The 16,461-nt window shown below is 51.7% G+C and overlaps 1 protein-coding gene across 3 annotated transcripts in view; it reads right to left on the bottom strand.

The window, feature by feature from the left end:
* Positions 1–16,461, bottom strand: part of MLLT6 (MLLT6, PHD finger containing) — a 46,832-nt gene that overhangs the window by 16,328 nt on the left and 14,043 nt on the right. For all 3 annotated transcript variants that reach the window (XM_068918937.1, XM_068918940.1, XM_068918939.1), the window contains exon 8: positions 7,764–7,862. In XM_068918937.1, coding sequence (XP_068775038.1) covers positions 7,764–7,862 — 99 coding nt within the window. The remainder of the gene's footprint in view (positions 1–7,763; positions 7,863–16,461) is intronic.

The following is a 16,461-nucleotide window of genomic DNA, read 5'->3' as shown; positions in this document are numbered from 1 at the left end:
TCAAGAAGGAGGAGGAGAAGCAACATCTCTCTCTATTGCTGCTCAGTGGCAACAGGTTTTATACTTCTAGGGATTAAGCTCATCCCATCTAACTGCAGAAAATTAAAATAGGGCACCAGTAATCAGGGCACAGACACCGCAGGTTCTCTGCATTATCAGCAGAGAGGGGTATCCACTTTGAGAGGGTTCTTCAGCCCAAACAAAATCTGAACTTGAGTGTGATTCAAACATATATCTCAGCTGCATCTCTCAGGTGTGCTATTCCCTGCAAGGTCATGCCACTTAGGGGCAACTTGCCCTTCCTTGTGCTGTGATGAGAGTTTCTATGCATTCCCTAACGCATCTACTAAAGCAACTCCACTTCCACCCTGAGCCCTGTCAGAGCCACGGACCTTCCCAGGAATCTACTGCAGCAAATATTTTGCACAGTGATATTATTAGAGCAATCTGACCATGCAGTCACAGATGCTATAGATGCTATCCAAACCTCACGTAAGCCTGCAGGAGACGCAAAGGCAAGGGGAATGAAGAGGCTGGCCAGATGCTAGGAAATCCAGGAGCTTGGGATGAGACAGAGAAGTGTCGGAGTTTAGCAGAAGGAGAATGGAACAAACCAAAACCCAGATCCCTCAGGGCACCCACACTAGGATGTGAAACCCTCACCTTCAAGTCACTTCAAAGCCAAACAGTGCTCAGAGATCACTTCTTCCAAAATATTACTTTAACCAGATCACTATTATAAATATAGTTCCAATGTGATGGCCACAGCCCAAAATATAACACCTGTAAATTAATAGAAACACCTTTTATTTCTTACTGAGGAACAGATATAAGGAAGACAGAGAAGACACCTTTTTTACATGCCACAGCCCCTGACTCCAGATGACCTCTTCTTGGGGAGAGCTAAAGAAAAAAGGACTTGTAATGCAGACTCATGAATGCCCAGATAAAAATCTTTCCCCATTCCTCCCATATGGCTTAATCACTCTGCACAATGCAACAGCTGGCAGCCTAACACACACCAGATGTGCCGGGAATATGAAAGACAGGAGGAAGGGAGTGGTGGAAATTAGGGGTGGGGGGAGAAGGGGGAATCTGTATTTTCTCATCACAGACTCCTGGATGTAGGAGATTAAGCCTTCTTGATTTACGATCTCAGAGGGAGCATGAAAATCTTTCCGACTTTCCACATCTGCCTGGGGAGGGAAGGGAGAGCCGAGCCTGGAGGCTATGCAAAGCCCTGAGACTGTTCACAAAGTCACAGGGACAAGATGTCTCATGTCTCAGCAGAAATGCAAAGCCCTGAATTTTCCCCCCATAAATTCACCTCTTTCGAGCTTCGTACAAGGTGCATGAGGCCACAGAAGGGCAGGGGGAAACCACATGAGAAGACATGTTCTAAATCCAGAGTGTCAAGAAGGGAGTGCAGGGCAAGTAATGAATTAGTGCAGGGTGGAAGGGGGAAATCTGAGCTGGGATATAAATCTTGGTTGCAATATTAAAGACAAAAAAAGGCTCAGCCAAAGGCAGTGAATTGAACAGATACTCACCTGTGGGGCTGATTTGACCTCAGAGACCTCCCTGACAGACTCCCAGAGACCTCGGAGGCTGGATTTCACCACCTACTGCCAAATGCTATCCTAGACAGAGTAGCGTTTGCCAAATAGGTCACGGCAAACAGATCTGCGCAGTACTACCACAAGCCTTCCTCACCATAACGGACCCTTCTCTGGCAGCTGCTCCAGAAAGCCTGAGTTTGGGGCAAGGGCCCAAATACTGTAACCGAGGAGCAAAGAGAGGGAAACGGAAACCACATTCAATCACTTCCCCTCTCTGTGCCTCTATTTCTTCTCCACTTTGCTCCACGCAGCCTGCAAGCTCTGTGAGGCCGTGGAGCCTTCCAGGAGATGCACGTGGATGGCCAACCACAGCGGGCCTTGATCTGACAGGGAGGGTCTGCTGCCATAATGCCAATATTAATAACAACAATAAGGGGTTCAGTCCCATCCCCTCCCTTATGAAGGAGATTCTCCAGCTCCGGGCTGCTGCCTAGAGGGAGCAGGACAGGAGAAACCTGCATGCCAGCTGCTTGCCTTGTGCATAAACAGAGGGCTCTTTGGTCTTTGGACCATCAGCTTGTCGTCAGCAGGGAAATGTGTGTGTGTTTGTGCATGCACGCACACGCATGAATGTTTTGTGTGTGTTGCAAACAGGTGTGTGCGTGGGAGGGCATGCTGTAGAGAAAAGAAAATAGGGAAGTGCTGAGGAAGTGAGAGATCTCTTTCAAAATGAAGCAGCAGTTACATTTTGAAGCTCTGTTTAAAGCAACCAAGTGGAAAACATAACCAGAATAAGCCTGCTGCCCCAGCTGGAGGTGGAAATCTCGGAGGGAAACTCCTGCCTATACCCGTGAGCCGGGAGAAGTGAGGCGAAGTCACGCAGGCACCCGAGCACAGGCAAGCATGCATCTCCTCCCCCCGGCACTCGCTGTCCCCCAAGGAGCTGTACCTGTTTCCTGGCCTCTCTGTGACACTGTGCAGCACCCAAGCTCTTCATTCATTAATTTATTTATGGGAAATCAGAAGAGCATCTCTTTGCCTCCTGATTGGCAGGATGAGCTCCTAGAGGGAACCACTGACGAAATACAGAAGGGGTGGGGGAGGCTGGTACAGCATCGAAAACACAGAGCTGCTTTGCCCTGGATTAAACTACTGGTGACGGGAAGCAGGGAGGATGCAAACAATGAACAATGAGACGAAAGCAGGAGCTCCTCCAGCCCACGCACGGCAAAGGCATGTACTGAAGCAGCCACCCAAGGAGACAGTAAGAATCAGATGCCTTTCTAAACTGGATCACTAGGTAGAGGTCAAACGAGTCTCTGCCAGGAGCTTTAGGCCGGTCTAAGTGCTTCTATGAGCTACAGCATCTCTGCATCTGAGCCACTCACAGCCTTTACTATGTCCCTTCCCTCAGCCCCATGATCAGGCAGGACTGCGCTACTGTTCTTCATAGTTACGGACAGGAGACACAGATGGGCTGAAGACCAGATTTTTAAGTCCTTGATGTCACTGGCAAATTCCCACTCATGTCAGGACAAGGGATGCTAAAAGGCTTAGGATTCTTCCTGCAAATATCAATGCTGAGACATGCTTTGATTTGCAGCAGATTAGCCGGAGGAATCATTAGCCTTCCCCCGCAAACCCCTACCCCATCACAGCGACTGCGAATTTGCCTGAGCCAGGCACAGTGCAGAGGCTCCCGGGATCTGTCAGCTCCAGGCCCGCTGGTAGACGCTGAGAGCTCAAATGACAGTGGGAAACCTGGAAAGCCTCCCCGCCTCCTGCAGCGTCTCCAACCACACGCTCTTCGCCCTGCCATGCTCCCTCTCCCAGCACCTGACCGGCAGCGGGTGGGTGTGGGGAGGCCTTGGCATCCATGGCTTAGATTGCAAAACCCAGAGCAAGCCAGATGTTTCAGCCCAAAACACGTAGCATGTGTGAGTGTGTGTCAACAAGTGATCATGATGTCTGCAGCTGGCAGAAGAAGGCAGCTGGGGTGGCTTGCAATCCTGCAGATTTACTGCAAGTGTAACAGACAGTGGCAGGACGGCTGCCTAGGGCATTTGCAGGGGGAAAGGAGAGGCCTGGTGGTTGTTATTTAGTGTGCTCAGTAACCTGGATAGCCAGCACCAGGCACCAGCGACACCGAGAGCTCCTGAAGACAGGAACCGTGTGCTGAATTTGTTTTGTGGTGTGTAACTACAGAGTCAGAGCAGCCCTAGCTTCCAAGACTTACTGGTGAGACTCACTGCTCCTCCTCTGCTGACAACCCCTCCTCTACCTCAGACTGCCCACTATGTTAATGACATCTTTCCAAGAGGCTTTCCAAAAGCTCTACTTGTTTGGATGCATCCTGTGAAATAGCCAGAAGGCAGGTCAGAGGGCAGGTTTTGTCTTCCCCCCACTCCCTCAAAAGTCAGTAGGAGCTGCAGATGCAGCACGACCCCACTCTCTGCAACCTCCCGGCAGTCCATCCATGCCCTAGTCCATGAGCAGCTCTGGGGAATTTTCAGTACGTCAACTGCTCCACACGCTCCCTTGCAGGGACGCGCCTGCTGCACCCCGCAAGCCAGGCCGCCTGCTCCTCTTTGTGAGCCATGAAGATTGCATCGCCCAAAGACACTTTTCAGAGGTGCAAGGAGAGCTCAGAAGAGGTATTACAAAGAGTCATTTGCATGCTGTAAATTCACACCCTAGTTTCACTTTCCGGTGTAGATGAGAGCTGAGGCCACCACTGTGTTTTCAGTATGTTTATCCCCAGAACCCACTGAGCAGTAAGGCAGTGAGAGCTTCTCATTGCACAGATGGGACAATGAGGCCTGGTAGAGACCAGGTGTCGGATATTAATGGTGTTTAGGTTCTTAGAAGATGCACGGAAGTGCTCAGTGAAACATTCAAAAATCTGGCACAAGTCAGAGGTCTGGGCACAATTCATTTCAAGAGGATGACTGAAACCACATCAAAGATACTTCCTCGTAACTAAATGGTTCAAGAGGGGAGCACAGGGTGGGCGACGAATTAGGTGAAAATTGGAACTGAAAAATAAATCTAGATTGCAAAATTAAAGAAATACATTGGATATTGGAACCCAGCTGCCTGTGGCTAGCCCCAGGCTACTTTTAGGCTAGCCACCCTGGGAGCAGACTGGAGTGCGGCATCAGGTACCGGTAACACCGCCCATAGCCTGGTGGCTGGTGCCTCACTGCAGTGCGCCTGCAGTCCCCGCTGCCCATGGGGCGAGCGGCGCCAGGGCCCTTCTGCTGGCTTGTCTCACTGACGCAAGTCATGTGGCTGGACGGCGGGATGGGGCTGCCTCTTTACAAGAGGAGCTAGCAGCCAAGGAGAAATTCCTCAGCCCAGTGACATTCAAAATCCAGTTGTCATCAGTACTTCCCCGCGCCCTAAAGGTGGCTTGGGAGACGTGGCTGAAATAGTGCCAGAGTCACTCGCAGGCAGCAGGAGAGTCTGGAACAGATGGACGGGAGGACTGGGAAAAGCATTACTCCTCCTGCTCCTTGTTGCTGGCACCAAAACACCAGTGAGGCTCAGCGCCTCCAGCCCAACCCGGCAGCTCCAGTACAGCCTGCGCACTGGGACGGGAGCCCGAGCCTCATCGGACGCAGTGCCACCTTGGCAACTGTGCGTGCGGCATGGCGAGCTGGCAGCATCAGTCCGGCACAGATGCCAAGGGCTGCGCCAGCCTCCTGCGGCTCCGCACGGCTGCTCTGGGCTGGCGCCTTCCTCCCAGACGCCTGGCCGCGACCGTCCGCCCTCGCTGCTGCAGGCCATGGGGGCCTGCTCTCACCCAGCTGCTCCCCACAAAAAAACAGTGACCGTCGCCTGCAGGGATTATCCCTGGGGAGTGTATGCTCTGGTTCACTGGGTAACTTGGTGGTCCTCAGGACAGGAGAAGACCACAGAGGGGATACATGAGTTGCCCAAGATCTTACAACAAGCAAGCGGTGAAGAGAGGAACAGGCCACTACTCTCTTCAAACTCTAAGAGCTACTAATCTAAGACCCAGAAAGGACAAAGACGGTTTTGGCTATGAAGAGGAAACCTGTGTGGACACGCTACCTTAGTGCATCTCAAGACTGTGTATTATACTAGACCAACCAGTACAAAGTTACACCGGTGCAACTATCTAGAAGATCTCATACAACCACAGACTGAGGGGTTTGTGCAGGGTTGTAGCAGGCTGCTGTGTAGCTCTTATTGATCCAGAGTGGGTACCTCTGGTCACAAGGAGTTTGAACAACATTTTAGGATCTTTGCACAAAAAAAGCAAGGGAACATACTGTCATGAGGATTAATAACAACTCCCTAAGGAAAAACTAAAACCCTGTCACTCAAGCACAGCTACAGCAATTAGGATCTCCTAAATTTTAGCTTACAAAGAGTTGAAAGCTGCCTGTAAAACTGAATTACATCATTCCCTCCTTCTTTATAAAGGTCTGGCAGGGCTCTGGAGGAGACAGTGGGTAATTGTCTAACAACGACTCGAGCTGGCCAAGAGTCAGGTTTTGGATTTCAGTTTAGCTTGAAAATAATCTTCTTAAGCCATCAGTTCCTGACAGCTCTGTTAACTGGGTGAATCTGCTACTCCCAAAAGTCAGAGCTGAGCTGCCCTAACCTGATTACAGGTAAGTCAGGAGCAATTGTAGCTCAGAGGATATTCCTCCATTCTGTCGCACTGCAACTTTCTGCTCTTCCCAGCCCAAGATCCGTGTGACCAGCTTTGCCATTTCAGCTCTAGTGGGCATCTCCTCCCCACTTCCAGGTTTAGCTTCACAGAGAACATAGAAAATTCTCTTCAAGCCTAACCCAAAACAGCCCTGTCCTGACCTGCAGGAACTTCCGTTCCTCCCCACTGCCCCTGCACTGCTCCTCATATATGAAGATACTGCTAGCCCGCGCGTTTTCATTTTCACAGCGCTGCCATGGAAAAGACACACAAGCCTGTCCAAGTAGCATTTCTGTGCACAAAAGAACACCCTCGAGACACACTGTTTATTTGTTCTAGCAGGAGCTAGCCTTAGTCCTTCCTACTTTCATTTATATCAGAACAGGCCTGCTAAGGAGTTGCCTTAGTTTACTTTCCCGATACAGAGAGGAGAGTATGACTCCAAAGGTCAAGGTGCTGGAGTAACCTCACTCGTTCTCTGACCCCGTACAAGTGCAAACTTGGCCTTCACCTTGTTCCACGCAAGTCTGAGGCAAGGTCCACTGTGTTTATTCTGATTTACTGGAGTCTGGAGTTGGCATGAATTACAGAAAGCTCATGGCTGCTCTGATGTGCAGCCAGGTGCAAAAGCTCAACTCAGCAGCACAGCTCCAGGAGCGAATGGCAGAAATACACTGGTATCCTGACCATGCCCCACCAGGCCCATGAACCCTGGGCATGGGTAGACTCAGGGCAGAGCGACCTACATGATCCAGGGAGGTCTTCCCCGTGGGGCACTGGACTGCCTCTAAACCTCGGGAGCAATACAGGCTGCCATACTGTACCTCTCTGTCTGAATCTTCCCTGAAACTGAGAGCCTGGTGGGGTGTCCTGAAGCTTCATCAGGCCCACTGATAAATGGAAATGAAACGCTGTGGGAATATTGGGCAGAAGGAATTAGTGAAGGGTCAATATCACTAAACGGGACCCAAACTCCTGTTGTCCCTAATTACCACACAGTAAAGCTACCTCTATTATGCATTTGAAGATCTTAAGCGCTTGTAAGATTATCTATTCTTTCCCCCCACCTATATTAGTTTGTCTAATAAAGAATAACACCTCCTCCCACAAGCCTTGCCTTGCTGATCCACCTGCCTGAGCTGTTTACAATGTGGCAGTAGAAAAGGCCAAAGCATGGATATTTATCTGTTCTGCGAGAGCTTTAAATCTGAACATCTGCTGCAGAACAGGCTGGCACTTACAGTTCAATCCCTTGGGAGCTTAGCTTCATGATTGTGTCGTCAGTGCTGACAGAAATCAAGACAGCTGCCATATTAAATTCCCAAAGTGGGTGTTGAGATGGGGAGTCAGGCAGAGAGAGCAAGAATGTGACAAATCAGGAATCATAATAAGTGGACAAAGCCCTTTCTCAGCTCTTCTGCATCATCCTTCCCACCTCCTAGCAAAGCCAGTGCCAACAGTTTCCGCCGCCCTCCCTCCCTGCCCTTCGTCCTCACGCTAGCATCCTGAGGGTTTGGTACCTTCTCAGCCGCGACGGGCACCGAGGATGGTGTAAGGCTGCTGGGAGATTCTGGACGTTTTTTGTGCTTCTGTTTAGGTCTTTCCTTGTCCTTCCGACTCTGCAAAAGAAACCAGAAAATACTGGAAGGCTAACTTTTCCTCTGCTGAGAATAGCAGTTGTAAGGGAAAAGAAAGGAGGGTGTGTAGCGGTGGATTTACAACCATACATTCATATTCCTCTTTCCTTCTCCACCCAGCCACACAAGCCCAGTATCCCCTCCCCCACATCCCAGCTTCTGGCTGTGAGCATCCCACTATTTCTACCCCAGCTGCAGCTAACATCTGGAGTGCAGAATATCAACAGAAGCCCCAGAATCAGTTTATGGTAAGACGATAGGGAAGGATTTAACAAGCTCTGGCTGGTTTCAAGAAACCTGAGCTTTCCTCTTGCTATTTCCCCAAAGGGGCTCTGTGCCCCCTTGCCCTCACGCTCTACCTTCCTCAAAGGTTTCTCAGATCCTCCCTGCACAGCCCATAGAAGGATCCTGTTCTCAGCGCATGCTGCACACGCACAGGTAAGGAAATCAGTCAGTGGAGATCTCAGAAACTAGGCTTGAACCTAACCCAGAGATCCCCCACATATCCCCTCCCAACAGAAAACAGCTGGTCCAGGTCCATCTCTGTTAGCAGGAGCCAAGCTATTTAGTTTGATTTCTTCATCCTGCTTTTTTTCCCTCACTAAAGCCCCAGTGAAGCCAATGGGATTCTCCAGAGTGCAAAGCAAGGAAAAATCATGGCCTGAGAAACACTGAGTCCTGGTTTTATGTTCTCCTGGGGAAGAGACTGTAGCCAAGGTGACTGTTCTTATGTGGTGCTTTCTGGATGTTTGTGCTAAAACTGAGATGATTGCAGTGAATGGACATTACTGAAAACGTGGGGCTGTGCGACAGGCCGTGGCTCCCACTGAAGCCAGCGGGGTCTGCGGGCGCCTGGGCCATCTGGCAAACGGGATGGATGGACGGAGCAGCACGCTCCAGCAAGCACTCTTACTTCCTCCCTGTCCCCTCAGCTGCATGCTCCTGCGTGGACACACTCAGTGGGCCACAAGAGCTTTTCTGTGCTACTGATCCCAGCTACAGATGGGGCCTTCTTGGCTGAAGCTGCAGGAACTTTTATGCGCAGTTCCAGATTTCCCAGTTTGGTCACTCATGTGTGGGTCAAGAGCTGCTGCCACATATACACCTGCATGAGATGCAGGGCTTAGAAAAACATCTTCTTGTTTCTGAGACCTTTCTGGGGGGAAGGATGCTTATGCTAGTACAACTCCCTCACATGGATGATTTATTCTAGAAGCTAAAGTGGAACCCTTATTCTGGACTGAAAGTGTGTCCCGTCCATGGGAGTCATCAATTCTGCAGAAAGATGTTGATTGCTTCCTCATGCAGGCGAAGCCCTGAGGCTACAGCTGCCAGCACATGCCAAAGATGGGATGCTGTCAGAGGGAGGATGCGATTGTAGCATATATATGAGAGCCACAGTATGTTTTTTTCAAGAGAGAAGTGTCTGGAATAATTAGTTCAGGAGACAATAAGCTAGATGAGAAAAAAGGGGCATGAGGAGGGTCAGGGCAGGAAGAAAAGGCTAGAGAAAGCAGGAAGTGAAGCAGCGGTGAAGCAAAAGCGCTCCAAAAATCAGCACCTTCCACTGTGGTTTTGGCTGAATTTTCAATGCACTTGGAAAGGAGGCCTGCGCTGCAGCCAGCAGTGACTCTGCTCTCATTTCTACCAGTGTAAATCTGCAATGACGCCACGGCAGCTCTCACTGACATCAGCTGCTGAGGAGAGGAGGCAAATCCAGCCTAGAACATCACTGCGCTTGCCGAGTGCCCAACCAGGCACCAGCAATGCTGCCAGCACCCAACATTTTATCACAAGACTCCTGATGTCTAGCATTTCTGTCAAAGCCTCAGTTCCCGGAACTACAGTATTCTGCAAGAATTGCTGTTTTCTTTTTTTTTTTTCTTCTTTTTCAATGTACATTTCTAGCTTTGGCAATGAGTAAGGAAAGCTTGTGAATGTGATATCTACAGACTAAGCACTGAAAGCATACAAATTAAAAATGAAATCTTTACTAAAATCTCATAATGTTTTAAAGGCTTGGTACTGCTAGTGCTATAAACGCTGACTAAGTCTCATGGGCCTTCTAGGACAGGAAGAAGGGGAAATTGTGGCCCAGACAGTTAAGGGTCTTGCCACAGACCATGTGCATATCAGTGGCAGAGCTGGGAATGGCAGTTCATTACTCCAGTAGTAGCAATAATTTGCACTTACTCAATAGCACACAGCAAAGGGTTTCAATGAGCTCGGGACAAGTGTTTAATATCTACATCTCATTTTACAAATGAGGAAACCAGGACACATGCGATGAAATAACCTGCAAAGCTTTCACAGGGAGTCAGCAGAAAAATCAGGAAGAAAAGTCAAGGATCCCAACCCCACCTGGACACACGCTCGCCTACTTGCAGATGCTGCCAATGCCACTCACAGACGCTAGAAACAAAACTAGAAACAGGAGGCAAACACCCCACTACAATGCATTTTGCCAAATAACTGCACAAACCCAGGTCCCTCCCCCCCGAATCCCAAACGTATTTCAGTCACGAAGGTGCAAGAGGAAGGAATACGACACAACACTGCAAATGCCAGCAGAGACAGCGTGACAGCCATCTGATTTCACCCATTGTGGTCAAGATGAAACACGTCAGAGCCAAGCCATTGTCATTGGCTAATGACAATGAACATATACACACACATGCAAACCCACGTGTGCACGTGAAGGGAAAAGCAGAACTGTCATGACTTGTCACCATAGTGAACAATAAAACTTCCCAAAATTTCATTCTGATGGCAACAACCAAACTCACATCCTCCAGCTCCCAAATCTTGGCTGTCTCCTGCCTGAAAAAAATCTCCCTTCACTGTCAGCAACGCAGAGTGTACAACTGCTAACTGAGCAGTCCTCTGGTTGTATGTAGGAGTGCGTACATATGTACATGTTCAGCAGGAACCCAGCCTGCACAATAGGGACCAGATTTCTGGAACGCCTCAGCTCCCATTTAGATGCTTGAATAAACGATCAGGTTCTTCCAAAAAGCTCAGCACTGGGTATTGAGCTCTTTTGAAGATCTGGCCCCAACTACATGTGCTGAGCAACTGCACTTGAACTATTTACAAAATCTGTCCCACAGAGACCAGTCTCTGTGCTCTGCTCAAAGGGCTGCATTGAAACCAGAACCACCGCAGCTAGACCAAGAGCCCAATTGCTCCGCGCCGGTGCTCTCCGCAGGCACACCTCGCTCCTCCGTAGTGCTTACCAAGCACTTCTGCCCTTCCCACACCTCCTGCTCTCGCAGTTCCTGTGTCACCCTGCGCGGGCAGGGCAGAAACCCACAGGCCTGGAGGCCAGGAGCTCCCTGGGCTGCAGCCAGCTGCCCTGAAGCTTTGCCAGAGCCTGGATGCTCGCTGCCTGCGCACACTCAGGAGTACCCGTCTCCCACCCTGGACGGGTCCAGTTACTCTCTAATATTTTTAGGTACTCAGCCAGGCAAAAGGATGCAATACCTGCTTCAGTATGACTGGGGAAATGCACTGCCCTGTGTTAACCGGGCAGGTCGCTTAAGCCCGGCACCCAGCGGGTGTCTTGCAGACGGGCCAGGCTGCACCCAGACCTAGGCGCTGCTGGAAGGTTGTGCTGGCCGCCACAGAGACAACAGCACTGAGGCTGTCACAGTACTTGTCACTCCTGGGTATCCTGCCTGTGCTGACAGGCACTCAGACAGCCTGGGGCGTTCCCCAGCACGCACCAGAGGCATTTAAATGTGCGGGTTCCCTCCAGGAACCGGAAAGCTCCAAATGCTTCCTGCAAAAGCCACAGGGTTTTGCACAGGGTGCAAAGGGAGCGGGGAGGGCAAGCCCGAGAGGAGGGAAGCAGCACTCTCACCTGCCTGGCAAGTCCCCCCCTGCCCACCTTGCTCTCCTGGCCCGGCACCTCCTCTCCCCTGCGCACACGCACTCTCCTCTGCAAACCCTCCTTCCAGGCAACTTTACAGGCAGTGCTGCCATGGGAGGCACTGCCAGCAGCCCTGTCTGGCTGTGCCATGAAGCAGGGGCTGGCAGGACTCAGTGGAGGAGGAGGAGGAGGGAGGGAGGATGCATTGTGAGAGCAGGAAACCCTTGAAAGCCCCCCCCCCCCCAACACCCACCCTCGCGAGCAAAAGCTGAGCCCTACCTTGCAGCCGCTCGGTGCTCCCCGCTGCAGGCTGCCTGGCTGGGCGAGCCGTGGGCTGCAGGCAACATGAACCTGCCCCCAGCAACAAACTGCAAAGGGGACAAACCCTCCCCATGCAGGACCGAGCGGCTGGGGCTTGGCATGCGGGCACGGCGCGGGCCAGGCCGGCGGCGGGGGGAGCGCGGCCGCATCGGGGAGGGAGGGGGGGGGGCGTGCCAGCCACACAACCTCCCTTCAAGCTCCTCAGCGCAGGAGGAACGAAACAGGATCCCTCCTCGCTGCCAAAAAGGGCTGTGCACAGTTCCTCTTGCTCCCCACCCCCCCTTTCCCGGACCCCCCTCTTCTAATCTGCTGGACACCAGCAATTGGATCATTGCAAGGAGCTGGGGCAGGGGAAGGAGGCAGGGCAGAGCCGGGAGCTGGGAAGAGCCAGGCGGGCTCTGCGGCTCCCTCCCTCCTTCCCAGGCTCTCTGAACTCTCTCGCCCGCCCGGAGAAAGAGGCCGGGCTGGGGGCTGCAGCCCTGGCAGCGGCGGGGAGGAGGGAGGCAGTCGGGGCAGAGGGCACGGTCACCCCTGCCTCCAACCTCGCTTGCGCCGCGGCTGCTCTGGGCTCTCAGGGGGTTGTTTTGCACTCAGCAGCGCAGAGGTGCCCCCCGAGGGCATGACAGTTTTTGCTCAAGGACAGACGAGCGGCTCTAGCCGGGCTCTGCGCTGTGCCCTCCAACTGGTGCTGCAGCCCCTGCTAACTGGCAGGTTCGCTGGGGACAGTTCAGTGCCTGCGCAGGAAGGTGCTAGAGGATGCTATAAAACAAGGCTTCTAGGGTTAGATTAGAAACCAGATTTAGGTTCAGTCCTCCTTCCCCCCAAAACCTGTGCTGGTCTCGCAAGCAGTTATCTGCATCCTGCTCCGAAAAATGTCTACTCTGCCCTTTGGTGCCTGCGTGGAAACAAAACTGCAGCAAGCAGACCTCGGTCACCAACTTAAACGTGAACACAAAGCCCCTCACCAAATCCTCCGGGTTTAGATTTCAGCCCGGTACAACTTCTCCACTGTGCTAACTCTGCCAGGCCAGCTCCTCGGCTCCTTTCCTCCGCTGGCATCAGGTCTGGACAAACAGGCAAGGGCTCCGCTGCACATCTGCTCGGCCACCGTGGGACCGGGGGCTCGCACGCCGCTCTGGCTAACGGGAGCAGGGGGACAGGACAGCCACGGCCCGCGCATCCCGCTTAAGTCCCCCCTGTGGCTAAAGTTCAGGAGCGAAAGGTTTTTTAAGCCTTCTGTACCTGCACCCGAGGCACAACTGCAGGTGGGTTTATTTGCTCCAAGCGCCTGTCTCTCTTTTCTATGTCCCTGGAAGTCTCCAGGCTGTTCCTCTCATAACGATGTCCCACAGCCAATACGAAAGGCCCCTGACTTTGGTCCCGGGTTCCGGGTGTTTGCTAAGAATAGCACTGGCTGAGCGTCTCCCCATGCGGTATATGCCTAAAAACGTTGTAGCGTTTCAGAGAGGTATGTGCTTCCCGTCTGTTCCTGGTGTGACAAATTTCATCCCACGGAGCATGGTAATTTTTGTTGCAAGTTTCAAGCAGACAATATAGGTGACAGAACATCTGTACTGCATTCAACCTCTGTGCGTCATCCAGCGTTTTCTTGGTATTTAGCTATTGTTTTCTTCCTTTCTTTCGTCTTTCTTTTCTTTAAACAAACAAACTCTGCAAAGGCTCCCACAGGGTAGAGCGCACACATTGCAATACCAACGCCAAAGAAATAAACGGGGCTGGCTTTGCTAAAGCCTGCTACGTTCTGAGGAAAACCCAAAGCCTGGAGCTCTCCCGTTTTCAGGACAGCACAGAAGGAAACGCTTGAGCTGCTCTCATCTGCGCCCGCGAGGGGCGGGGGATCCCCGTGCCGGCTTGGAGTCCCACATCACAATTGTCCCTTGTCCTGCAGAGAACAAGACTCTTCAGAAATGTCGAGCTATTATACAGCAGGGTTTAGGGATCCAAATCCTGAGCCTTTACTCTCTTTACTACTCCCACTGAAGCCGCTGCGTCAAATCCTGTGCCCCTAACTTAGTCATTACTGCAGGCAGAGTTTTTCTTCAGTAAAGCCTAAGCAAACAGCCATGGTCCTAAATCTGCAAGGGAGCTGTCAGGCACAGAGCTCCTCGGGGAGCGGAGAGCCATCGGCATTGCAGCCAGGCGACTTAGGCAGGCGCTTTGGCCTGTCTGGGAGCGTTCAGCTCCCCTGCAACGTGTCCAGCTCCGGCGAAAGGGCCAGCCCGCAGCACAGCCGGACGGCTTCAAGAAAGAGAGCCGGTGTACTTCGGGTCAGCACAGCAGGACGCCCAGTTCCCCTGGAACGCGTGCAATCAGATCACGCACTGCTAGTCACGTACTCCGAAGCCACGTGGGAAGCAACAGCTCAACCCCCTCCTCGGGAGCCCCTGTGAATAATGCTCCAGCCCCGTGCTGCTGCGCAGCCAGTCCTTGCTCCCTGCACTTCGCAATTGCTCCCCAGACCTGCAAACTACTACCGGACGCCTCTGGAAGCGGAGAGCGCTTTCCGAATCCTGCCCGTCTCAGCTGCTTCACACACCTCTGGGTGCCTTTGCACCTCCCTTCCGTGCCAATTCCCTCTCTGCAGGTGGAAGGTGATGATCTCGCGCTTGCGTTGCCCCCCCGGACAGGCCTCCCTTGGATTTGCTGCTCACCAACGCAAGCATGAGCCAGCAGGAGGGGAGAGCCGCGGCACGTTTGTGAGGAACCCAGAGGCTAACATTAGTGGCCAGCACCGCTGAAAAGCCTATAAATAAACCCACGTTCCTCCTGTTTTCGCTCTCCCCCTGGCGCTGACCTGCTTTCCAGCTACAGCTCGGGAACAGCACCTCCCCTGCTCCTACCTGCCTGCGCGTGACTGCGCGCCCACCCCCGGCGACCAGAAGCTGCGTAAATATAGAAACCCCCTCGCGGTCCCCAGCTTCGGACTTGCGCCGTCCGTCAGTTCTAATTACAGCTGAGCTCTCCAAAGCTGCCGTCAATCACCCCGATCCTGCCCTCTCCCCCCCCCACCCCTCCCGCCTGCTTGCTGGCTAAAAATAGCACATTCCAGTGCAGCGGTTCCCCTTGTGCCAAGCGCTCCCTCGCCCTGTCCATGCCACAGATGCTCTTCCTCCCTCCTGCCTCCTCCTTTCCTCGCAGCAGCTGAACACACATGAGAAGCAAATAGTCCCAAAACGTTTTAGCTTTGTCGACAGCAGGAAATTTCCTGACTCGATGTCAGCAACGGGGTATGCGTGACTTTGAACGCGCTCTTGGAAAGTGAGGTTTGCCTTGTTTGCCCACGTAGCAGGTACCGCTCGGGCAAGCTTCCCAAACACATAATGGGCATGATGGGCGGTGTTTCAAACTGGATATAGAGGGATTAACCTCTGTAAATAAAAAGAGCGGGGATGACTTTCATGGCCACGCGGTTTCTGCACTCTCGGCTGGGCCTGCCAGGAGGGTGCCAGTTGGTGTTAACTGATGGCCATATTGCTTGTGAAAGCCTGGATGCCCTTGTCTCCTGGAAACTGGGCTGAGATCCATCAGACTGATTCCGCATCACCCACCGGAGTGTCATCAGGCTGTTCTGGATGTGGGTCACTATCATTACCATTCAAATTCATTTGTTTATTTGTTGTGAGGATGCCTACTGCAAAAACACAAACAAACAAACAAAGCAATAAAGAAGTAAACAGCCAGGCACCTATGGTGAGACTTAAAAGGTTCACACTGTGATCTGCATGGGTCTCACCACTTGTGTTTATACAACACAGTAAACTCGGCTGTCAATTATAGTGGAATATATCCAGAACCTGGCCCATAAAGTATTAAAAACATAACTGACCATATGGAAAGCATCCCTGTATAAGTTATTTCTGCTTCAGATTCTATACCACTGTTTTGGATATGAGGCGCAAAGGAAGGTGGCAGTATTATGTTGGGTGTTCTTGATAATGCAAAAGCTGTATTCATCAAGAGAGAGGGAAGCTTTCTTATTCTGTTAACACTTGTCCTAGAACCTGAATCCTCCAAAGAGTTTGTGTCTTGCTTTTTAGGGCAATTTATTGTTCCAAATAATAAATAGCCCACAAGCCTCTGGCTTCCTCATTTCTTTCTGTACAGACCCTTCCACACTGGCACCTGCATCCTTGTCAGAACCCAGGACTTTGCTTGGGATTCTGCTTTACATGTTTGCCGCTGTTTTTCTTTGAAATATGAGCCTGGGTCACTTGAGTCAGTTGGTTAATCATGAACCTTGGTGTGCTGTTAACATGTCCTGTAACATTGCAGCACTTTTGATGAGTATGTCTTAACCAGTAGAGTTAAATAAAAAACTACCATACCAGGCAGCCCTTCTAAATAATCATTAAATGAAGATAAACTATT

The sequence above is a fragment of the Struthio camelus genome, chromosome 25 (genome assembly GCF_040807025.1).
Source record: "Struthio camelus isolate bStrCam1 chromosome 25, bStrCam1.hap1, whole genome shotgun sequence".
Taxonomy (NCBI): Eukaryota; Metazoa; Chordata; class Aves; order Struthioniformes; family Struthionidae; genus Struthio; species Struthio camelus.
The sequence above is the reverse complement of the archived record's forward strand: the minus strand, read 5'-3'. Positions and strand labels throughout refer to the sequence as shown.